Genomic DNA, 25886 nt, shown 5'->3' with positions numbered 1-25886 from the left:
TTCTTGGCTACATATGACTGTTGATCACTTATTCCTGGAAATCTATTAAATCTATTAAATCTATTTCTTATTAATCTATTCGTATTTCCTTTACTCCTGATATCTCATTGTGAGTACTTTAAAACATGATGTAATGGAAAAGCCATTACCCAGCAGACCTTAGGCATTCCTACTATGAAGAGAAGCAAGTCTCCTGGAAGCGTTGGGCTGACTGAAGAGTTTACGTTTACGTGTCTTGAATGAGCGATGGACCTGTAGATAACTGAGAGGGGGAAGGTTCTTTTTTGAGCAGAATAATTTGAAAAAAAAGGATCTTTACTCAATGCCCACTTACTAGCCAGCATATTAAGCCTCAGGCATACTTTTCTCGCATTCCGAGAACAGTCACACACACGGTTCCATTAATACTGCAGTTGAGGGTCTGCGTCGGTCTGGCATCCACCCGTGCACATCTCCCAATCCACACTCCATTCCAGTTAATGCACCACAATGTCGTTTGCCAGGAGTTCAATGCCATCTGGCTGTTCCTGTATTCCTTTAAAGATAAATTATATAACTGTATATAACATTGGATCTCCTCACACATCCTCTCTTCAAAACAAGTTTCCACTCTACAGTCAGCAGGGTAACACATTTTGTGCTGCAAGCTGAGGTCTACATGGAGTCTAAATCACGCAAATACACGGACACGCCGAGAGTTACTTGGCCTTCAGTCCAATTGCAAACCAGTGAGATCAGTAGAGATCTAGTCAGAGCAAAAACTCTCCCAAATGGACTAGGAAGAGGTCATCAACCAGTAATCATTGGATGGCCAAAGAGAAATCAAGGAGGAAAATCACAACCAGTGACCACTGAACAGACTCAGGGGTCACCATCACACCGGTAACATAACCACCATTTGTCACATTACCCAAATTCAATAAGTGCTGACAACTTATATAAAACAAGTGAACGTAGTCCCCGTGTAACTTTCATGAACTGACAAAACACTGCGAAAGGGTGTAAGACGAAAACACGGACAACTCTCAGACCGGGCAGCGCTGTGGTAGCGCCCTTCACTTTTCAGAATGGATCCATTGAGGGTAATACAACATGGGTGTTGCATCCAAAACAGCTCTTCAGGTCTGCATTGGTTACACACTGACCTAAGTCTTTTATTTAACAACACTAAAATGAGGCTGCTAATGGATGCACTTTGGATGCGTTTGTTACAACCTGCAAGTATTGGACAAAATGAATCGTGTCAGTAGAAATTATTTTCTAAGTCACCTATTTAAAAAATTAAAAGCAATGTGCAAATTAGTGTCATTAATAGTTGCTTTATATGATTATAAAACTAAAAACGTCGCTAAACTTCAAGCATGTCTTAAACACCTTGATGACCTGCAACTTCCTGATGTAAAACTCAGACAAAACTGAAGTTATTCTACTGGCCCAGAACACCTCAGAAATCAATTATCTAATGATATAGTTTCTCTTGATTGCATCGCTGCAGCACCACCGTAAAGAATCTCAGAGTTATCTTTGATCAAGACCTGTCCTTTAACTCCCACGTAAAATAAATCTGAAGGACTGCCTTTGTTCACCTACGTAACATCTCAAAAATCAGGCACATCTTGTCCCAAAATTAGTTCACGCATGTGTTACTTCTAGACTGGATTACTGTGACTCCTTACTATCAGGCTGCTCTAATAAGTCTCTTAAATCTCTCCAGTTGATCCAGAATGCTGCAGCTCGTGTACTAATATAAACTAAGGAAAGAGATCACATTACTCCTGTATTAGCTGCTCTGCACTGGCTTCCTGTAAGACCAATAATCACATTTAAAATCCTTCTCCTCACCTACAAAGCCTTAGCAAGGCAAATGTGTGATTTTGGGCTAAACAAAATACATTGAATTGAATTGAAAACCTGTCACACTAAAAGATAACACTTGACAAATGAAGCGCTAGCCTAAGTTCAGTCAGGAAGACTTTACCTATACATGCTCAGACTTGAAGTTTATTTCTCATACATCTTTCAATCACTCATAGTACACATGCTCACTCATAATTTCCTTTTACATTTCCTTTTACAGCCTCCACCACCAGTGTCTGGACCCCACAGGAGGATGTATCTTGCTGCTGCTCAGGGCGGATGCCCATTACAAATCTTTGTCTCGAGTTCGAGGAACAAAACCTCTGTCAAGAATTTGTCATCACACATCATCTGTTTATAAGAGAGGATTGTCTTTTATTCATTTAGTTGTCTCCTGATTGAACTGATGACGGATACTGAAAAGTAATACATCAGGTTATAGGAACAGTTCTGGCCTCAGGCTTAGTTTGTTCAACAATGAACAATCATGCCACAAATAGTTCATTGATAAAAGCAGTAAAAGAGCCAATTTGCTTTAAGATACTTTAGAAACAGGAAGTCTTAAAAATCTTCATTTGAGTGAATATTTTGCAGCCAAAACCAATTGTTTACAGGATATTAAACGTTTGTTTCTTTATAATGCATGTAATACATGAAGTGTTTCTCTAAAGAGCTGGTATGAAGGTCTGTGGATATGACACTACAGATCACAGCACAATCCCTCCTCGGCTTGTGTAGGTTAGTTACAGTCTGTGAGCATATCTCTGGGTTACACTCGTTGTCTTTTGGATTCCTCACAGTTCATTTTGTTTGTTCGCCCTCTGACGTTTACGAGAATGATGCAACGACCAGCACATAGAACATCCTCTTCTGTGCCGGCTCACGCCACTGTGCCAGGCACATAAACAGTATAAACAAAACTTTAGACAGTTATACATATAGTTCATTTCATAACTAACAAATACAATGAATAATAGTGATGAACACTGGAGGAAAGACCTGCTCCATGAATACCGTTAGCTAAAAAGCAACGGGCTCCAGCATGTGGAGCTGCTGGGTGTTGGTGCACCACAGGAAGTTATGCTGTTAAACCAACTGATCTGAACTTGTTTTCAAACTTGGCTCTTTGCTAAGGTCATTCTTATGTTATGTGTGGCATGGTTTAGGCTCCCAGGCCTGATTTGAGTCTTAATCCACAAAACAAACATGCTGAGCCCAAAGACATACACACACAGAACAGGCCGGCATGCTGCCAGCGCTAAAAACGATGAGACGGCTGCTCTGTCCTCGCAGGCTGGGAGACTGTTGGCTTTGATTAGCGACAATCCCATTTACACACAGGTAACTGAATCAAGCGGTAAGAAATACTGACCAGGCCTCTTGTCGTCCACGTAACTCTATTCACATCAGTAACACTCAGAGATCAACAGAAGGCTTACTTGTGCTTTTGACTTTGACTCAGTAGCATGCCACCACTTACTAATACCGTCTGTCATGTAGCTGCCAGACCCTTTAGACCAGACCCTTTAGACCAGACCCTTCAGATCAGTCCCTTTAGACCAGACCCTTTAGATCAGTCCCTTTAGATCAGTCCCTTTAGACCAGACCCTTTAGACCAGACCCTTTAGATCAGTCCCTTTAGACCAGACCCTTTAGATCAGTCCCTTTAGACCAGACCCTTTAGATCAGTCCCTTTAGATCAGTCCCTTTAGATCAGTCCCTTTAGACCAGACCCTTTAGATCAGTCCCTTTAGATCAGTCCCTTTAGACCAGACCCTTTAGATCAGTCCCTTTAGATCAGTCCCTTTAGACCAGACCCTTTAGATCAGTCCCTTTAGACCAGACCCTTTAGATCAGTCCCTTTAGACCAGACCCTTTAGACCAGACCCTTTAGGCCAGACCCTTTAGGCCAGACCCTTTAGACCAGACCCTTTAGATCAGTCCCTTTAGACCAGACCCTTTAGACCAGACCCTTTAGATCAGTCCCTTTAGACCAGACCCTCTAGACCAGACCCTCTAGACCAGACCCTTTAGACCAGACCCTCTAGACCAGACCCTCTAGACCAGACCCTCTAGACCAGACCCTTTAGACCAGACCCTTTAGACCAGACCCTCTAGACCAGACCCTCTAGACCAGACCCTTTAGACCAGACCCTCTAGATCAGACCCTCTAGACCAGACCCTTTAGACCAGACCCTCTAGACCAGACCCTCTAGACTAGACCCTTTAGGCCAGACCCTTTAGACCAGACCCTCTAGACCAGACCCTTTAGACCAGACCCTCTAGACCAGACTCTTTAGACCAGACCCTCTAGACCAGACCCTTTAGACCAGACCCTCTAGACCAGACCCTTTAGGCCAGACCCTTTAGACCAGACCCTCTAGACCAGACCCTCTAGACTAGACCCTTTAGGCCAGACCCTTTAGACCAGACCCAATGCAACGTATCCTCATACAGCAGTTTGATATCTTTCATTAAATTATGTGAAAAATGATTTCTCTTCATTTGTGCGTTCTTCTACGTTGAGGCAACAACACTTTGGGGTTCGGTTTAGGAAAAACAAATATAGTTTGGCTAACATGTTTGTTATTCCTGGTTCACCATTACATGGGTTACCATGGTGCAAGTCTTTCCATAAGCACAATACATCTTTAACACGTTCACATTTGCAGCTCAGGATGTTGTCACGATTGTTAGGAAGCTCTCTGTGAATGTGAACATGCAATCTATCCTTTTGGATATGATATCATGAAACAAATGAATGTACTCATTATTATGTTAACACGCATCATAAGTAGTTCATCTGTGATTAACTGTGATTAACTACTCCCATTCTTTGCAAGTTATGACATTAAAATGTGATACTGACCATATAACTACTGAATGAAATCCCCCAAAAATATTTCATTTCCTTTCTATATCGAGCAGTTCATTCTCAACTGAAGGAATATAGGAGAAGGTTTTCCAGGGCATTCCCTCTTTTAACTTCTATTTTCACATGGTCGGCGACCTCATTCCATTACTCTATAAAACATAATAATTGAGGCTCATGTCAGCCTTTTTTTAATCTTCACACCACCTCATACTTTTAGTTTGACACAGGAGACCCATCTCATAGTGGTGAGAGTGTACCTCATAGACGTAGTATGACAATTGGCCTGTGACTGTTATGTGTTGTTGTGATAAATGCGGCAGCGGAGGTATCAAAACTGAACACACACACACACACACACACACACACACACACACACTAGATGCTGTTGTGTAACAGTCAGGCCTATTTTGCTTCCGGCATGCTATGTAAACTCACACACTGAGGCAGCACTCTGAGCTGCAGTTACTGTTACTGTGACACACTGCGTCTGGCACACACACTGTGTCACAGTCGGCTTATTGCATATTTCTAGAATTACAGATGGAGATGGAGCAATTCGCCGAATAATTGATTTATTGATCATCAGAAAATGAGTCGAACACAGTTTTGAGAGCCAGACATGTTCTGGTTCCAGCCTAACAAATGGGTGGATTGGTTGCTTTTTTATTTGTCTTTAAAGTAGACAGAATATCTTTAGATCTGGGCTGTTGGTCGGACAAAACAAGACACCTGAAGATGTCACAATAAATTTAAATGGGCACAATTTCACTATTTTTATTTTACTTGTAGAACAATGATTCAATGACATCATTGGCATATTGCATCCTTAAACACAATAGGACATGTGAACTCTGACTGCTTAAAGCTGTTACTTTGACTTTTCTGATGAACTTTGCAGGAAAATGTGTATGCATCTTAATACTGGTATTTGGGGTTTCTAGTAGAACATGTTTACATGGTTTAATGTTCAAAAAACTCTGTTTGCCTGTCTCTTTAAGCCCCCTCCCTATGAAGACCAGTCTCCTCTGGTTGGCTTGTGAGAAAAACATGATGCACCTCTGCAAAGGCAGTTCTCAATCTGTGGGCGGCATATTCTCATGAACTCGCATGTGATCTAGGCAGCCCACAAAAACACTGACTTGGTATTTCACAAGATGTGGGCTGGGAGGCGCTCCAGATACCCACATGGATGTGCACAAGCACTTTCATCATATGTCCTCTTAAAATAGACAAATCGTATCGTAAAATGAATACTCCCCCTCCATGAGCTCTAGATTAAGTCTATTACATGAGTCATATTTTTGGCTGATGAGATACGCCTTCTGGTAGAGGCATTCAGAAACAGTTGGTCTGACTGAGGACATGAATCAGCATTCTTTCCCGTTCAGATCAGGCCTGTCCAAACCACTGGCTAGTGTCTGACTGCTGGGAATCTATTCTGAGCTCCATCCAGTGAGTCAACCCAAGAGAGAGGGAGGCGACAGGAGGCCGCAGGTCCTGCTGCCCTCAGCTTGGTTCATCCACCAGTGCAGCACAGCACAATATCTTCACCATCAGTCAACACAGAGGAGGTACGAGTGTGAGCTGACATGTTGTCTAACACCACAAACACACTTTCCTTTCTTTCAATCCATCCGCACCACAAACCTGAAGCTTGTTTCATTATAAAAGGGCTGGTGTCTGTGGGCATCGCTCCATCGGATGGGGATTAAAAAACTGTCCGCTTACCACAGCGTCACATTTACAACTAAACCTAATCCAAAGATATATCAAACTCAATGAGTTGACTTAAAGACATTGATATGAAACTCCATAACCCAACTGCTACTTTGACAGAAACACATTGTATTACTCACATACTTTATGTATATCACCAGTCAGTCAAACAGACAAATGAGCAGAACGCTTAACAATCAACAGCTTTACTGGACTTCCTGTTGACAACAACCCAGAACAGGGATTGTACCACTGGTCCATGTTCATGATTGGATGTCAAAATATTCTGTCAACCCGGCTTCATCAAACTGAAGCAGTTGCTGTTAACCAATCAGAGGCTGGAGCAACCCAGCAGGCAGCCAATCATACTTTTCTTTTTGTTAGATAATAGCAAAACAAATCAATCAAGAAGCATGAAGTCAATCTAACTCACCTTTTCTCTATTTTTTACATCTATACATTTTTTTTAACAATAAATGTATTGAAAGAGTACTTAATTTTGTTGTATTAAAGCAAATACATCTACGAGTATGCCACAGACATCTTTTTAATTCAAATGCATCTATAGTCAAGCTGAAGTTACATAGAAATGAGACACATGATTAATTGTAAATCAAAATATACTCAGTCTGCAAAAGAAGCTTTGTGCATTTAATACTGGAAACTGCATCAAAGTTGGATATAAGATTGCAGGGCAGTTATGTTGCATTTCATTAGATTGTCCCATTCTTGTATTTATGCATTTTCACATTTTCATATAGTTTTGTGGTGATTATAATGGCTAATATTATTACAATGAATTCTCTCTGCAGTTCTGTAATGTAGATGTGGATGTATGTATGATATTCTGCTGGGGTTGTTTTTGTATTAACACAAAATGATTTCATATGTTTGTGATCTGGCAATTTAGCAACAATGTGAAAGAGTCATGTTTGTGCAAACTGTAATTTATTTTTATCTGAAAATAATTCAAGTATCCACTGCTTCTGTGATAGTTTTCTTTCCTGCCTTGATTGTGTTTCGTCTTTTTTTTGCACAAACAAAATATATAACAGAAATGGTTTGAGGGGTTTCTAGGGAAACTTTCCTGCCGTGAAAAACAAACCACATGGAAGTGCATTGTAGCCGCCATGCAGCCGCCCGCTCACTACAAACACAACTAACTTTCATAGCTGCGTTCGGCTCACGGGGCGCGACGGGAATACGCTTCTGTTGCAGGAGGACATGCATTCACACACACTCTGACAAATGTGTAGAAGGTGTTCACTTACGGTTCATCTGGGGTGTGAGTGGGCATCTGTCCTGTGAGTCCAAAATAAAAACATGAATAAAACATTAAAAACTAAAGAGAGACCATTTAGCTTCATGATTCTGCATTCAAAAGATCTCATTGGCTTCTTGGTAACTGAAAAATATCAATATGTTAAAGGTATTAGTATACATCATGCATAGACTACAGCATATGTATCTATGTTTGCACTATGTTTATAGTTTTTATTATATTTGTATTGTTCTATTGTTTTATTCTGTGTTTATTGTTATGCACCTTTCTCCGAGTCAAAGTTCCCGCAAATGCCTCTCTCTCTCTCTCTCTCTCTCTCTCTCTCTCTCTCTCAAGAGAGAAGTAGAGTCATTTTCTCATAGACTTCTACAACCAGAGGAGTCGCCCCCTGGTGGACATTAGAGAGAATGCAAGTTTAAGACACTTCCGTATTGGGTTCACTTTTCGTAACCGGGTCTGTCGCCTGCTCATTACTGACAGCACCATTAAAGGAAATAACCAAACTCTCTGCACACGCTGTGATCTGATTGGACCTCGTGTGAACTGATGCAGATCATAAAACATTCAACCATGAGAAGATGTGTTTATATTTGAGTCATACATGTGAACCGTACCTAGTTTGACGTACAGGACGCCTGTGGCAGAGATGACCTTGAGTGAGTTGGAGGCCACACACTGATAATAGCCGGTGTCCGTCGTGTCCAGGTCCTGGATGCGCAGCTTGGATCCCACCTCTGTTTTACGGATGGTTATGCGACCCTGCTCCTGGACCACGGGGGCGTCGTTTTTCAGCCAGCGGATGGAGGGCCGTGGGTTCCCTGTCACCTTGCAGTGCAGCGTGGCCGTCTGGCCCTGGAAGTGGGTGATGTTGTTGACCCGCTCCTGGAACTCCAGGAAATAACCTTGAGGAGCAGAAACAAGATGCGTTAAACTAAAGGAAGCATTCAAACTGAGGAACCGGCTTCATGCGGCCGGTGGGGGCCTGGCAGTCATGCAGCACAGCGTAGTTTCAGGCAGCACATTAACAATCATGCTTCACAAATAATCGGCTCATTCTTCAGCAAAGTCTAATCATATCTATGCAGGTGTACAGCACAGCCATTATAACCTGGCCCTTTGCTGATGTGCTCATGCCAACTCTGCCAATGCCTTCACCACCTTCCACTCCGACATCGTTGCTTCTCCAGCAGAATCTTTGGTTCTGCTTTGAAAAATGTTGTATTTCTGCCAGTGACAGTTGTAAGACATTTTAATATGTTTTCAATTGCTTTGGTTGAATACAGTTCTTTGAATATCATTGAAATCAAACTATTTATATTTGGCGACCGTGGCGCAGTGGTGAGCAGGGTCGTCCCCCAATCAGAGGATCGGCGGCTCGATCCCCAGCTCCGCCAGCCTGTGTCGATGTGTCCTTGAGCAAGACACTTAACCCTAAATTGCTCCCGTAGTTGCGCCTACAGTGTATGAATGTTAGATAGTCCTGATGTGGCACCTTGCATGGTAGCTCCTCTCATCAGTGGGTGAATGATTCCTATGTAAAGCATCTTTGAGTATTCAGAAAAGCGCTATATAAATCAAAGAATTATTGTTTAGGCTCTTCGGTGGGAACAGTGAGCGCCACAGACCGGGTTTGTTGATCGTTAAACAAACAAAATAGAACAATGTCAACCGCACAGTTGCTCACTGTTGCTCTCCAACAAACCATAAGGCTCCAGGTTCATGGACACTAACTTGTCTTTTTGTGAGCTGAAAAACAACATGGCGGCTTGAGATGCCTCGTCCAAACTAATCGTGTCAGCACATTGGCTCAAACGTTATGAATCACATACTTTAAAAGGCAGCGTCAATATAATATCTGCCGTCGGGTCAGCTGTTGTGTGCCACATCATATTTGGGTGTGTATGGTGGGCCGACTTGTAGCAACAAACAAATAGAGGCCCAGATATGCTCCAATGTAAACAGTGACAGCAGACGAGCATGCGGCTCCGTTTACACTACACAGGGTGTCTGTGTAAGCAGACCTGGTCACCCAGTGTGTGGTCATGCTGTCACAGATGATGTAGTGTACATGTGTACATGTAGATGTACTCACTAGTGGAGAAAGCTTAAAGTTAGCTCCTTTTGTAGCATGCTGTGATTGCAAGGGATTGTGGGTGGAAATCTCTCCCCCAAATACTTGCAATTGACCAGACATGTCATCAGATCCTCCGAAAGCTGAAAGAAAACCAATTTGATCTTTGCAGTAATCCGTGTTCCACCGACTCCAAAGAGCACTGTGGATGGTTTGTATCACTGAGTGCCAACAGCTGTGCGGCTCAGGAGCGTGCCGACATGTTCTGTATCACAACGAGCTCAAAACTGGGACCTGCAGGACAACTGTGTGCACACAGTAGAGTACGGCGGGACGGGTTCGTGTTCCTGAGACCTGAACTTCCATGAAGCCTGCTTGTGAAGGCTTAAGATTGACTTGGACCCTTAGACCCTTAGACCCTTAGACTCTGTGAAACAAAAGACTTAAAGCGGGCCTGGCATCAGCCACACTTAATATCTGAGTTCCCGGTGTTGACTAACAAAAAAAGAATCTAATGCAGAAGTCTCAGATTCAGTCTCGCTCTTCAGCCAGTCTGAGTGTTTTCATAGGACTTCGGCACAGCAGAGCTGCCGCCAGGACGGATTTAGGAGATTTTTGGCCAGCCCTATTAGGGCAAAAGTCTGTCTCTGATTTACTGAGTGAGTGAGTGAAATAATGAGTGGCCCAATCCCAATGTCCCCCCAAAGGCCTTAAACCCAGGACCCTCAGAGAGTTATGCTTGAGTGTGAGAGACTGTAAACGGTGGAAATATGAATGGGACAGCATTTTGCTGCAACATATCACGTTACTGTCATAACATGTTACGCAATTGTAGATTTTTGCCTCACAAGACGAGCGGTCATGATCAAATAATCTATTTATTCGTTTTTTGTCAAACAAAGCTTCAATGACAAAATGAAATGAAATGTTTGATGATGAAACCAGGTGGGTAATATTGTCTCTGCTTCCAAATGTCTGCGAGAGAGCGCTCCAACACTCAAGGATTTGACAGCGGGACAGAACTAAACCCTCACGGGCCCTTTGGGAACGCGCCTCAAAGTCTGAGTCCCTGAGTGTGTAGGTTGGGATTGGGCCAGCGAGTGAGTGATGGAGTTACACAATCGGTCGGTCGAGAGCTTCCCCATTGGGCCGTGCTCTTTAAAAATGAAAGGAAATGGTAATAAATCGAACACTAGAGGAAAGGAGAGAGGAGGCGAGGAGAGGAGAATGTGCAAACGAGGAGAGGGCAGAGAAAAGAGAACGTGAGACAAGCTCCCCAAAAAAAGACATTGGAAGTCTAAAAGGGGCTGGCCTAGATAATATACAAAAAAACACAACAGAAAATGAGTAGAAAATCCTGGAAATCATAGCATGGAAACTACCACTCACTATCCATGTATCAATTTAGCCACAATTTAGAACATTAAACATTAAACATACACATCTCAGTGATCTAGTAGGCTCAAACCTAGACTTCTCTTCCAGTGCTCTGGCTGCTCTGCTAGTTCTGTTTTGCAGATTACTGAACAAGGAATGCACACACACACACACACACACACACACACACACACACACACACACACACACACACACACACACACACACACACACACACACACACACACTCAGAAGTCCTCAGGCTCTTGATACCATCTGCATCTGGAGCAGCGGGGTTTACGCAATGGAAAAACAGCTTCCCATGCTGGCGACAGCAGAGCTCTCCGCAGAGCGGCTGCAGATGAGCGAGGCCACCGCGCAGCTCTTTAATTATAACGTCTTCATCCTTCACCCTTCATTTAAGGATGGACTGGATCTCTGCAGGAAAGGAAAGATGAAGCGTGCAAATCCAAAACAGCTTGAATGTTTCTGACAGTAGTCATTAAAGGACTCAGAACAAACCCGAAGGACCCTTTTGGGCCCTGTTGCTCTGCATTCTGGGTATATCATGACGATAATATGCCCACTAGTGGTCTAAAGATTGAAGTGCATCATATGATGCACAGATTGTAATAGCCTCTGAGGCACATTTGAATTATGAAGATAATTGACTTGATAGATAAGCAGCAGACGGTTTGATTGGTTGAAGGTGTAACGTTAGTACACGTTGGGTAAAGCGGACTTCTCACGACTTACAGTTCACATATGAGCTAAATATACAGGAATGTGTTATTTCACACACTCATCCTTATTTAAGTGTGATTATGTTGACGCTGTTTTTAGTCACGTGAGAACCCGGCACAGCTAGGTAGCATCAGGCTACTGAATCTCCTTCACTCCTTCCTGTTAGCAGAGGATCAGCATTGGTCAGTTGTTTGGTATATGATCACTTTGAACAATGCATTATGAAAAATAACACAACTTTTTTTTAAAGTAAATAACTGTATTTTGCCCCGAAAAATGGATATAGACTAACATTACTCAGGGTAACAGGAACGTATTGCTTACATTATTAAACATGCAATAATGTATCTATTATTTACAATAGTAGAACAATAGTATTATTTATAATATTATTATTAATTCCTGTTCTAATCTCACAAGTGATATTATGTTGAAGTCAAGTCTTAAATCACTGCGTTAAACTTAGTCCAAGTCAAAAGACCAAGACCCGTCTCTGGTGGACGAGGAATCTGAATCTGAAGCACAAACAACACCTCAGCAGAACATTGCAAGACAAAGACGAAAAAGACCTTCAGCCAGGTGTAGACAGGAGCCCCGTCCAGATGGGAATCCTATACTTACATTTATTACTACAGAAATCCATGTTGTTTTATTGTGAATCAGTACTTCCAGCTCTCTTATCAACCAGAGAAATGTAATGCGCTCCAGCTGAAGTATGCCTGCAGCACGCTGGGCCCACTTTCCATGATCCACATCCTCGTTTCGGCTCCAAAGCTACTTTATCTCTATTAAGGTTCTTCTTTCGGCGGCACGAGCAAATATTAAGGCCAAAGTGCTTGATGGATTAGTCCTATCCCGGTGAGATAGAGGCAATGCAAAGCTGCTTCCTCCCACAGCAGCGCTCTGGAAAGCTTCCAAAGCCTGAGTCGGTTTATCTAAGAAATGACTACCCAGGACACCAAATGACACCAAAAGCGGTTGAGTCAGAGTCAACCTAACATCATATGGGGGAAAATCTAGCCTAAAACAGCTGCTGAAATATCAATCTGATGAGATGTTGTGTAATCTGAGATCTGTAGAAGGAAAAGTAAACCCACAGCGAGCTCAGAGGAGCTGCATCATGTGAACGGCAGCAGAGCAGCAGGAGGCGGTTCTGTGCCGGGAGCTCTGTGCCGGGAGCTCTGTGCCGGAGCTCTGTGCCGGGAGCTCTGTGCCGGAGCTCTGTGCCGGGAGCTGAGTCGGATTCTCTGGTGGTGGAGTCAGAGAGGACTCTGACTCTCTGTCACGTAGAGCAGCGCTCCAGCAGGAGGCCGACACCACAGAGCGCCACAGGAATCCCTTCCTCCTTTCAGATTCTTCAACATATTCAAAAATGTTTGAGCTCTTTCATCTCATCTTATTTTATGTGCTCGTATAATTTGTCCTCCATCTACTGGTGTTTTAGACAAACATTGGACATTTGAGAACTTTAGCTATTTTTTCTAAAGCAAATAAAAATGAAGGTTGAATAAACTATCAGAAGAAAAGTATTGTTTTGGAATATGCACCGTCACGTTGTACATATTCTACATGCTAATAACAATCCAAAGAATGAGAGCTGGCTGACTAAATAACAATAAGTGACCTCTGTGGACTCTCTTACAGTACTACCTTTAAACAAATGTCTCCTTTAGGTAATAGAACATGTCTCCATCAGGTAATAGAACATGTCTCCATCAGGTATTAGAACATGTCTCCATCAGGTATTAGAACATGTCTCCATCAGGTATTAGAACATGTCTCCATCAGGTATTAGAACATGTCTCCATCAGGTAATAGAACATGTCTCCATCAGGTATTAGAACAAGTCTCCATCAGGTAATAGAACATGTCTCCATCAGGTATTAGAACATGTCTCCATCAGGTAATAGAACATGTCTCCATCAGGTAATAGAACATGTCTCCATCAGGTATTAGAACATGTCTCCATCAGGTAATAGAACATGTCTCCATCAGGTATTAGAACATGTCTCCATCAGGTATTAGAACAAGTCTCCATCAGGTATTAGAACATGTCTCCATCAGGTATTAGAACATGTCTCCATCAGGTATTAGAACATGTCTCCATCAGATAATAGAACATGTCTCCATCAGGTAATAGAACATGTCTCCATCAGGTAATAGAACATGTCTCCATCAGGTATTAGAACATGTCTCCATCAGGTAATAGAACATGTCTCCATCAGGTATTAGAACATGTCTCCATCAGGTATTAGAACATGTCTCCATCAGGTATTAGAACATGTCTCCATCAGGTATTAGAACATGTATCCATCAGGTAATAGAACGTGTCTCCATCAGGTATTAGAACATGTCTCCATCAGGTAATAGAACATGTCTCCATCAGGTATTAGAACATGTCTCCATCAGGTAATAAAACATGTCTCCATCAGGTATTAGAACATGTCTCCATCAGGTAATAAAACATGTCTCCATCAGGTATTAGAACATGTCTCCATCAGGTATTAGAACATGTCTCCATCAGGTATTAGAACAAGTCTCCATCAGGTATTAGAACATGTCTCCATCAGGTATTAGAACAAGTCTCCATCAGGTATTAGAACATGTCTCCATCAGGTATTAGAACATGTCTCCATCAGGTATTAGAACATGTCTCCATCAGGTATTAGAACATGTATCCATCAGGTAATAGAACGTGTCTCCATCAGGTATTAGAACATGTCTCCATCAGGTAATAGAACATGTCTCCATCAGGTATTAGAACATGTCTCCATCAGGTAATAAAACATGTCTCCATCAGGTATTAGAACATGTCTCCATCAGGTAATAAAACATGTCTCCATCAGGTATTAGAACATGTCTCCATCAGGTATTAGAACATGTCTCCATCAGGTATTAGAACAAGTCTCCATCAGGTATTAGAACATGTCTCCATCAGGTATTAGAACAAGCCTCCATCAGGTAATAGAACATGTCTCCATCAGGTAATAGAACATGTCTCCATCAGGTATTAGAACATGTCTCCATCAGGTAATAAAACATGTCTCCATCAGGTATTAGAACATGTCTCCATCAGGTAATAAAACATGTCTCCATCAGGTATTAGAACATGTCTCCATCAGGTATTAGAACATGTCTCCATCAGGTATTAGAACAAGTCTCCATCAGGTATTAGAACATGTCTCCATCAGGTATTAGAACATGTCTCCATCAGGTATTAGAACATGTCTCCATCAGATAATAGAACATGTCTCCATCAGGTAATAGAACAAGTCTCCATCAGGTAATAGAACATGTCTCCATCAGGTATTAGAACATGTCTCCATCAGGTAATAGAACATGTCTCCATCAGGTATTAGAACATGTCTCCATCAGGTATTAGAACATGTCTCCATCAGGTATTAGAACATGTCTCCATCAGGTATTAGAACATGTATCCATCAGGTAATAGAACGTGTCTCCATCAGGTATTAGAACATGTCTCCATCAGGTAATAGAACATGTCTCCATCAGGTATTAGAACATGTCTCCATCAGGTAATAAAACATGTCTCCATCAGGTATTAGAACATGTCTCCATCAGGTAATAAAACATGTCTCCATCAGGTATTAGAACATGTCTCCATCAGGTATTAGAACATGTCTCCATCAGGTATTAGAACAAGTCTCCATCAGGTATTAGAACATGTCTCCATCAGGTATTAGAACAAGTCTCCATCAGGTATTAGAACATGTCTCCATCAGGTATTAGAACATGTCTCCATCAGGTATTAGAACATGTCTCCATCAGGTATTAGAACATGTATCCATCAGGTAATAGAACGTGTCTCCATCAGGTATTAGAACATGTCTCCATCAGGTAATAGAACATGTCTCCATCAGGTATTAGAACATGTCTCCATCAGGTAATAAAACATGTCTCCATCAGGTATTAGAACATGTCTCCATCAGGTAATAAAACATGTCTCCATCAGGTATTAGAACATGTCTCCATCAGGTATTAGAACATGTCTCCATCAGGTATTAGAACAAGTCTCCATCAGGTATTAGAACATGTCTCCATCAGGTATTAGAACAAGCCTCCATCAGGTAATAGAACATGTCTCCATCAGGTATTAGAACATGTCTCCATCAGGTATTAGAACATGTCTCCATCAGGTATTAGAACATGTCTCCATCAGGTATTAGAACAAGTCTCCATCAGGTATTAGAACATGTCTCCATCAGGTATTAGAACATGTCTCCATCAGGTATTAGAACATGTCTCCATCAGGTATTAGAACATGTCTCCATCAGGTATTAGAACATGTATCCATCAGGTAATAGAACGTGTCTCCATCAGGTATTAGAACATGTCTCCATCAGGTAATAGAACATGTCTCCATCAGGTATTAGAACATGTCTCCATCAGGTAATAAAACATGTCTCCATCAGGTATTAGAACATGTCTCCATCAGGTAATAAAACATGTCTCCATCAGGTATTAGAACATGTCTCCATCAGGTATTAGAACATGTCTCCATCAGGTATTAGAACAAGTCTCCATCAGGTATTAGAACATGTCTCCATCAGGTATTAGAACAAGCCTCCATCAGGTAATAAAACATGTCTCCATCAGGTATTAGAACATGTCTCCATCAGGTAATAAAACATGTCTCCATCAGGTATTAGAACATGTCTCCATCAGGTATTAGAACATGTCTCCATCAGGTATTAGAACAAGTCTCCATCAGGTATTAGAACATGTCTCCATCAGGTATTAGAACAAGCCTCCATCAGGTAATAGAACATGTCTCCATCAGGTATTAGAACATGTCTCCATCAGGTATTAGAACAGGGTTAAACAAATGCACAGAATTGTGCATTTAAAGTAAATCTAAATCCATGATTACAACAAGCAGGCATAAGTACACAGAGCTCTGTGAAGACGGCCTCTCTGTTCTAAACACGTTTCCAAAATGAAAACTATTACTGCTCCGCGCTCACTTCAGTCCCTGGAGAGCTGACAGTCGGAGCAAACAGGCCTCACATTGTGCCGTTCCATTTCTCTACCCTGGTATTAAGCAGACCCTGCTGCAGCAGCATTGAAGCGTCCCCTTAAATTACAACATGATTGATGCTCTCAGGCCGGGAGGCTGCATGAACACCCACCAAGCTGCAGGGCGCAGCTGAGCGGGGAGGCGGGGCTTAAACCCCAGAGGGCCTAAACATTAACATACCTGTTTCAAATCATTAATAAACTCTTTATTGCAGCTGATGGGTCTGAGTGTTGCCATGAATTCACTGACACAGACTTGGAGAAAAGTTCAACTGAGGGATGTTAGTTCGAAAATAAAACTGAAACATGTCACGGTGGTTCTGCGGTTAGCACTGCACAGCGAGAGGGTCTGGGGTCTGAACCCGGGGTCCGGCGTCTGAACCTGGGTTTCCGGGGTCTGGGGTCTGAACCCGGGGTCCGGGGTCTGAACCCGGGGTCCGGGCCCTTCTGGAGGAGTTTTACATGCAGAGTTTGCTTGTTGAGGTTGATCCGGTTACTTGCTGACTCTGAGCCCGGTGTGAACGTGAACATGAATGCTTGTCTGTCTCTGTGATGCCTGGAGACCTGTCCAGGGCACTGAATTAGGAATCCTATGACCCACCCTGCTCTGCTTCTGATTGGCTAGAGCTCATCAGAGAAACTGTGACTGAACTCGATGTTCACCACAGTGGAAGAACAGAGCATCTAGGAGAGTACCAATTATTGATTTTAACTGACAGGACATATACACAAACACATTATTTACAATTATAAAAAACGCCATAATGCAGCTGGTTAAAACTGTTAAACAACAGTGAACATCAAGTGGCCCTTGCCACCATATACACAGAATATTGACACCAACCTTCATTTAATTACCAGAAAATACAAAGATTTAAATAATGCCACACAACTGTTCACACTATTAAGATGTGGGAAGTTATTTCTGGGAATTGTTAAGGATCCAAATATGGGCCGACGCAAATGGCGACGTCTGGTCCAATCGGCACAAATGTCGACCTTGGTGAACACGATATTTCATTCAATGGATGACGAGGCCGAAGGTCATCGAGACCCTTCGTCTCACTCCCTGGCTTCCTCCACGTCACTGACCTCCAGTCACCCTCCAGTCATTCCCTCCTACTTGACCCATCGTCGCTCCAAACGACCCTCATGGGCCTACAGCCACTCATCAGCCCTCAAGGGGGCGATGCAGAGCTAATCAGAACATCTCCATGACCATGATGCATTTTCAATTGCATTCCTGTGGTGATGAAGTGTCATAAATATGGCCTGAAGATGTTTCAGGGGGGTTTTGCATGGATTACACAAATGACATACAACATATACACGATTGAGCTCTAACCACTAAGTAAACAAAATGAGAAATATTGATCTTACCGTCAGCTGTGGGTGCAGCTCCACTCTGCGCTTCAGCCAGACCATCTGTATCCACTGACAGACCTGGATCAGCTGCAGAAAAAGCCAAAAAGAGGATACAAGAGTTAAAACTAAAGCCCAAATGAAACAAGTCGACCATGGAGGTGGTCCCTCGAGGCAGCAAAGTTTATTCTAAAAATACAAAAGTGTTGGACGAGAGGATCTACACATGGAATCATTTCTAGAGGCTTGGCAGCATCTGCAGTTTGTTCTGAGGGTGGTGCTTGAACATGTCATGGAGCCATGAAATAAGAGTTCATCCTCTTGGTAGAAGCAGTGTGATCAGTAACGCTCAGACCGATCTGTCAGCTGGGGCGACCGGCGGCTCGCAGAGGTTACGGATTCAACCGAGTGCCAAGCGTGGAGGAGAACTAGGGAGGCTGACGTTAAAACACTGGCGGTCTACGGTGTATGGACTCCAGGAAGAGACCCGCTCCTTATGGAGACATAGACGGATCATTTTAAGCTAACGAAAAAACAACGATTCTAAGTTATCGGTAAAGTAAACATACTTCAAAATGAATAATGTTTCATTCCATCTCTCCCAATAGATCCTCCTAACCACTAAGTGAGCGGTGCCTGACTCCCCATCCCCCAACTCGGGGCTGCATTGCATCAGGGGCTCAGTTGGGCCCTCCAGAGCTAAAGTCCACCTCTAAAGTGACCCATCCGAAGTACAGCGCCTCAAAGGCAAAGCACAACATCAAGCTACTGTGTCACTCCTTCATGAAAGTATAGTTTTAATGTGAGTTATCAATAGATGAGTCTGGCTAGTGATTCTGTTTGATGTGTCAGTTACCCACAATTATGTGTAGAAGTTATGCTCCTTTCCTTTCATTCAGTGGGTTAAATACCCAGCCGAGTCACAGCAGCAGCACGACTGATTGATGTGTCTCCAGACAAAGAGAGGTGGTGTGCATATGTTACGCACATGGCTCAGCATTGTTGACTTTATTGATTATTTAAACGTCCCAACACAGCGACATCCGACCGTTAAACTGTGGCACGGGGCGGATACACATTATAACTTTACTTTCATTGACAGCGTGAGATCTCGGACTGCCTCTATGTAGTATTTGTAGTGATATTGTAGTGATATTGCTCCACGCATTAAAGTATTCTTTAAATAAGGGGATATTAAGGTAAATGTAGAAAATGTATACGATTAAATCCCATTTTATTGTACTATAAGTCAAGATATCGTCTTCTATTGTCAACATATTAGGTAGGGAACATTTTAGATGTTGTATTATTATGCTTTGAGACGTCAAGGTGCTTCATGGAGAACTTTCCTTTCCTAAACTAAACTAAATCTATAGTCTTTTTAAAGTTTTTTTTTAAAGGTTAAATGACCAGATAAACTTAGTTTATTGGAAGTGTACTGAGACCTTTAGGCCAAACTTCTCTCAGTTCGGCTGTGAGGCCAACTGGCTTTTTGTTCTGATATACACAATACATATCTATAGTTTTTCATGCGTAATGCGTGTAATGGATACTCTGGCTGCTCTGTTTGATTGTGCCTGGCTCTCCCAGGGAGCTAATCACGATCAGGCGCAGTGAGCAGACACAACGTACGGCTCGGCTCGGCTTGGCATCGGCTCCTGCCTTCCCTGTGATGCAGACCATGTGCTTGACAGATGTGGCCGGTTGAAGGAAATTGGTGGTGCTGAGGACTTGCAGTGAACAAAACCATACAGCATTCCTTTCAGGAGCCACACTTCCCCGCTAAAGATCGGCATTTAATCCAGCCATCCACACAGAGAGGGACGGATCTGTGCATCAGATGCAAATGCTGGAGTCATATTCACCCAGGAAGTGTTGAGCAACGTCCTCTGAGATATTAAGCAGCTCTAACTTTTAAACATCCTCACCAATGTCTTCTAAACATCCGACTAGTTCTGATCACACTGCCAGCATGAAGTATGCGAGCATCAAAACACAACACTCGTCTTTGTTTGATCTTCTCCCACTCGGCCCAGTGCTCACATCTGTTCCAGATATAAAAACTTAATGGAAACAACAAGGAGTGATCTTTTCCTGTATGAGCATGTCAGAAGAGCTAAATGTTCTCAATACACCGGCTGTTTAATTGATTAGGTGATTTACTGTCATTTCCATAAAGCAGGGGGATCACCAGAGACCGGCTTGAATCCTGTTTTTGTTTTGGATCCGGTTCCAGGTTCATAAAATACTCAGATCCGTTAAGCTCCGAGACTAAAGAGCCTCTCCCCAGAGCTAAAGTTACTCCTCAGACTTTTGTTATTAGCAATAGGCAGAACATTGTGGGGAGCAGGCTCCTCATATGAAGTCACCGTTGGTACTTATTACTCTCGTTCGTTACAAATTATGAATGAATCCAACGAGATTTGAAAAGAGTGAGGTTTAAATAAGTGGGGTTGAAGCTAGATTTAGGTTTAATAAAAAATCATTGCCATCCACCAACACTTCTGATAGCATCCTGACAACACTTCTCCAGGGACTGAGCAACGGCTCCCAGTTCATCATGACCAGACGGAAATCTGACGATGTAAGTCAATGCTTCATGTGTTAAAGCTGCATTCTCTCTACTGACCAGCAGGGGGCGACTCCTCTGGTTGTATAGAAGTACATGCTTCATGTGTTAAAGCTGCATTCTCTCTACTGACCAGCAGGGTCGACTCCTCTGGTTGTATAGAAGTATATGCTTCATGTGTTAAAGCTGCATTCTCTTTACTGTCCACCAGGGGGTGACTCCTCTGGTTGTATAGAAGTATATGCTTCATGTGTTAAAGCTGCATGCTCTCTCCTGACCACCAGGGGGTGACTCCTCTGGTTGTATAGAAGTATATGCTTCATGTGTTAAAGCTGCATTCTCTCTCCTGACTCCTCTGGTTGTATAGAAGTCTATATACATGACTCTACTTCTCTCTTCATTTATTCCCTCAGTAAACATTATAAACATGAGTTTTTGTCTCAATCTCTAGTTTCAATACAGCATGATATTCATTTAATAAATGATGGTCATTTAGAGTCAAACAGACCATAAAGCAGGGGACGCTTTAGGGCGGGGCTTACTGTGATTGACAGGTCGACACCAGGGATAGTTGATTGATGGATGGATTTCAAAATATTACTGGTTTAAATTGAAAAAATAGATGATTTGTATGTAAAAATATGAAGAAGTTGATTGTTTTTTGTAATTTCTTTGCATATATAGTTAAATAGGTGAGCAATAAAAACAGGAATGTGATCTAAAAGGGCATTTAGCATATTATCTTGACTTTAAATGGACAAAACTAATGTCTTAAGTGACACTTAAAATCATATCATTAATATCATAATATCATACATTATACTCAAAACATATCACTAACAATAGAAAGCACATGTGTTGAAATACATCCTGTTGTATGTCATGGTTCAACAGTATTATCCTACATGTAGGCCTTTGTAACTTCAAACGTCTAAAACACAGATTAGTCAACACAGTAACCACTAATCCCGTTACTTTCGCAGTCAAACACGGGATGACAGATTTAACATCTAAGCCAGGGTTGTGGAGCCCTCAGCCTAGCGGTTCTGTTTCTGGACTCGAGACTCTTACAGCATCCATCAGCCTTTGGACTTTCTCTGTCCTGCAGCCACAGCCGCTGATGGCCAAGGGCTTGTGGGATCTTCTGGCTTCTCATGCTGGACATTTGGCCAGAAAAGCCACGTTCGCAGCAGCGATGTCGAGGCAGCGACGTAATTATGTGAGGTTCCCCCATCGGCCCTAACTTCTCCTGGGACAAGATGTTGACCGCTGTCCCGCTCAGAGTTCTCTAAGCTAGCCTCAACGTTCTTGTGCCCCAGTTCTGCTTTAAAATGATCTGATTCATAAAAGGCACAGAAACTAATTCCTCATCATCGGTAGCCTCCAGTACTTCATGTCCAGGGCCGTTGTTAACAAAAGGAAATGCTGCTCTGTATTGTCCAGGTGCCGCACAATCATGGTCATGTGACCTGAACTCACGTAAACAACCCTTTTCAACAAAGTCTGTTTCTATTCACAGTAACATTGAGACAACAGCCCCACCATGAGGCCAGACAGGGAAACACAGCCCGCTATCACTTGCATCCAAAATAATATAACTATCTAAAACAATACTCATCATTTCAGAACATTGTTATGGACCAATCGTTTGAGGAATACCAGGGAGTTGAGAGCTTAATTGAATGATTTAAACGAGGCGTAATACAGCCTCTGGGTCGCTAAAGACGTATAATAATAAAGCTACGCCTCTAAGGGTTAAAATGATGATTACACCTAACTTTCTCCTGCTGCCACACTCAATTAAAATAAGGATCACTATGACGTTTGTTTCCTCAAACACTTTGCTGAGGGTTGCATGAACTAGCCTTCCATCTTGCTACGTCGCTGCGACCACATATATACCCAGCACCCCACAAAGCAGTAAAGTACAGTCTTTTGTCGTAAAGTAAACGCTGTTTTGTCACTCTGTTGACAGTAAGACACACAAGAACTGAGCTGAGCTCCTTAAAGCCTGGTTACAGGCGTCACATCCAGACAGAGGCTGTGATGGAGTGCATGTATCCACAGCCTTGGAAAATAAGGGATTGGGGGCAATGGGATGCTTTTCCATCTGAGGCTGAATACGACCGCTGGCCGCTGCATTCCTCCAGCCTGCTGCCTCCACCATGAAAGGGCCCTTTGAGAGCCGAGAGGCCCGGCCACGACTCCATCTACTGGGGTTTTGACAGAGGGCCCTCTGGCACACCTCAACACTTTCCTTCCCTCTCCTGTTCAAACTGCGTGTCTGTGTGTGTGTGTGTGTGTGTGTGTGTGTGTGTGTGTGTGTGTGTGTGTGTGTGTCCTCTCAGTCCTCTAACCTTTGTCTCTGTTACTCCCCATCCTCCACCACTCTACATTTTCTGCCCCCACTTCCAACCTTTTCCTTGAGTTTTCTGCGAGTGTTGATTCAACCGCTCACGGAGAGCCGGCTGGACTTTTACAAACATCTCCTAAAGGAAGGGTTACTTTCGAGGCAGACGTGATGCTGCTGGCTGAGTTTAAACCTCAATGCGTGGAAGCAAATCCTGACACGAGTGTCAAAGGAGGAAAACATTGAGTGAAAAGCCAACCAGTGCTTTCCTTCTCCTCCAGAACGTGATTAATGGTTAATGACGTGTTATAAAGCTGCGAGCGGCCATGATGGGTTCAATGTGGTCAATGAAGCACATCCTGCTGAGCAACTGAGTTGTTGAGGAACTTGTACGCTGTCGTCCCTCCTGGTTAACAGTGCTAATACATATTCATGGTGCAGTTATCTCTGGTAGACAGCTGGTTGTCATGTTAACGAGGCGACACGAGGGCCGTGTATTGGCAAGAATCTGGTGATACGGACATACGGAGTCCTTCATCCGATACCGGTCATGTGAATGGTAGCTGTGAGTCTGCTGCTGACGATGGTGCTCCTCCACGACCCGCGTTGTTGTGGAGGTGTAGCGTCCACCCTGAGATTTCCCCACCAGGTTTAAACTGTCAGCACCGTTGTCGTTGTTAGCGATGTTCGCGCTGTTAGCAATGTTAGCTTCTAGCTGCTAGCTCCTGTCTCCGACGTCTCCATGTGGGAAAGCCGTGTGCAGGCGATCACCGGTAGCACGGATTATAGTAGGAGTGGGCCAACATAAGTCTGGGTACAACATGTTTTATGCATTTAACTGAAGAAGCTGCGATGCTACTTTGTACAGGTTACGTCCATCGATGGTACAGGAGTTACAATTCAGTATATTGCGATACTATAAGTAACATTCTGTAAATCTTAGTTCAGGAAAACTGTATGAAGAAAAGTCTTGGGTAAAAAGTGGGATTTGTATTTTCCTTTAACTTCCAACTGTATGGCACTACTTTTTGACACTGTGTGCCGTCAATCTTTGCATGTAAACTTTAAATGAAAAAACAATTGTGTTTTTGAGAATTGATACAGTATCACAAAACATAAATGTATATACATATTTTCTGATATGGTGACAACGTGTACTAAGTGCTGACATTAGTGGTTGGTCAAGCAGATGTGTGACATCGTATCACGAGGTCAGAACCAATGCAACGAAAGTCATCAACATTTTACGACTGCATGTGTAAGGAGAATCCAGGACCACCAAAACTTTAAAAGAGAAGAGAAGAGAGAGTGGAGAACGCTTCTTCAACCCGTTGGTATTTGATGAGGAGGCCGTTCAGAAGGAGCAGCAGTCAATACAAACCAAAAGCTTTACCAGAACATTGACAGCAGTGGGAATACAACGCAGCCAAACCGTGCCGGGATGAAGGTAGGTGCATGCAGTGGATATGACACGACATAGTCCCGCTGCAGTCGGTAGAAACAGTGGAAACACAGGGAGTAACATTGTAATACGTCCTCACAGAGTTACTGGTTGGACACATCTTGTTAAATACGACAGTGGAAACAAACCATTTGTGTGAACAGAGGCCAACAGTCAGAGAAAGGATGCGTTTTCACCTCGAGACACATCAAAGTGCTCCGGCTTTGTGACGTTGATGTTTAGTGATACAGAGGACACGGTTCTCCACGAAGCAGCCTCTACAGCGCTCACTCGTGTTGCGTGAAAGACTGTCTTCATTCACTTTCAATTGCCCTCACTTTGCTTCCTGATCTAAAAGTATCGGCACAATCAACTGCATTCTATCTGCTGATCTGGCACTTGACCTGATGCCGTTCAGGCTCCGTATGCATTGCTCTGGTCTCAGTGTGGCTGGGGAGGGGTGCACATTATCTCCCCAGTCTAAACAAGTCAAGTCCTGGTCAACCTCTCTCTTCTAGATATCCAATTCAGAGACGCTGTGTGCCTCCTCTGTCTCTCTCACCCTTGTCAGCCTCTCAGTTTTCTGCCATGGGAGTTATTCAGGGCCTCCTCGGTTACACAGATAAGTGCTGTCTTAGAAAGGAAGAAACACACCACTGTTTTGAACTTTTATAATAACGCTATCGGTACCCCTGGGTTCTCCTCCAAGTACTTCTTTTCATACATGTTTTGTTTCACATTCAGTTTGGTTCTACAATATAAAATTCCAAACATTTTGGCCCAAGATGGCGCTAACTGGTGTGAGTGGTGCAGTCTGAATGAAAAGCGATTCCACAGATGAGCTGACCCGTCCTGTCCAGCTCACAGCTCCTCTTCAATGTGAAAGAAGAGACGGACGGGGCCCGGAAATTATGACCCTCATAAAGAAGTAGGGGTCAGAGTATCTGATGGTGACCTCCGGTGAAAACAACCCAGACTGCCCTGAAGCTGCATACCATGCACTCACTGGCTTTGTGGCTCCAACATAAAACGGGTCAGATAAAAGATATGCGTCATAAATTATCTCCTACTTTGAGGATGAAGTCATCTCTCGGATACTCCTTAACTTTAACACACTGACTGTTCATGAGTCTCAGAGACATTATCTGCTATTAGGCATGTTTGGGAGAGATATTCTAAACTGACTCAATGAAAAATAGAAAGCT

The 25886-nt window shown here is 42.9% G+C and overlaps 1 protein-coding gene across 1 annotated transcript in view; it reads right to left on the bottom strand.

The window, feature by feature from the left end:
• Positions 1 to 25886, bottom strand: part of ror2 (receptor tyrosine kinase-like orphan receptor 2) — a gene marked incomplete at its 3' end in the record, with an annotated part of 49335 nt that overhangs the window by 6674 nt on the left and 16775 nt on the right. Inside the window, exons 2-4 of the mRNA XM_079235516.1 lie at positions 18340 to 18411; positions 8345 to 8632; positions 7720 to 7750 (exon numbers count right to left, since the gene is read on the bottom strand). Coding sequence (XP_079091642.1) covers positions 7720 to 7750; positions 8345 to 8632; positions 18340 to 18411 — 391 coding nt within the window. The remainder of the gene's footprint in view (positions 1 to 7719; positions 7751 to 8344; positions 8633 to 18339; positions 18412 to 25886) is intronic.

Source organism: Taurulus bubalis, assembly GCF_910589615.1.
Source record: "Taurulus bubalis genome assembly, chromosome: 19".
Taxonomy (NCBI): domain Eukaryota; kingdom Metazoa; phylum Chordata; class Actinopteri; order Perciformes; family Cottidae; genus Taurulus; species Taurulus bubalis.
The sequence above is the reverse complement of the archived record's forward strand: the minus strand, read 5'-3'. Positions and strand labels throughout refer to the sequence as shown.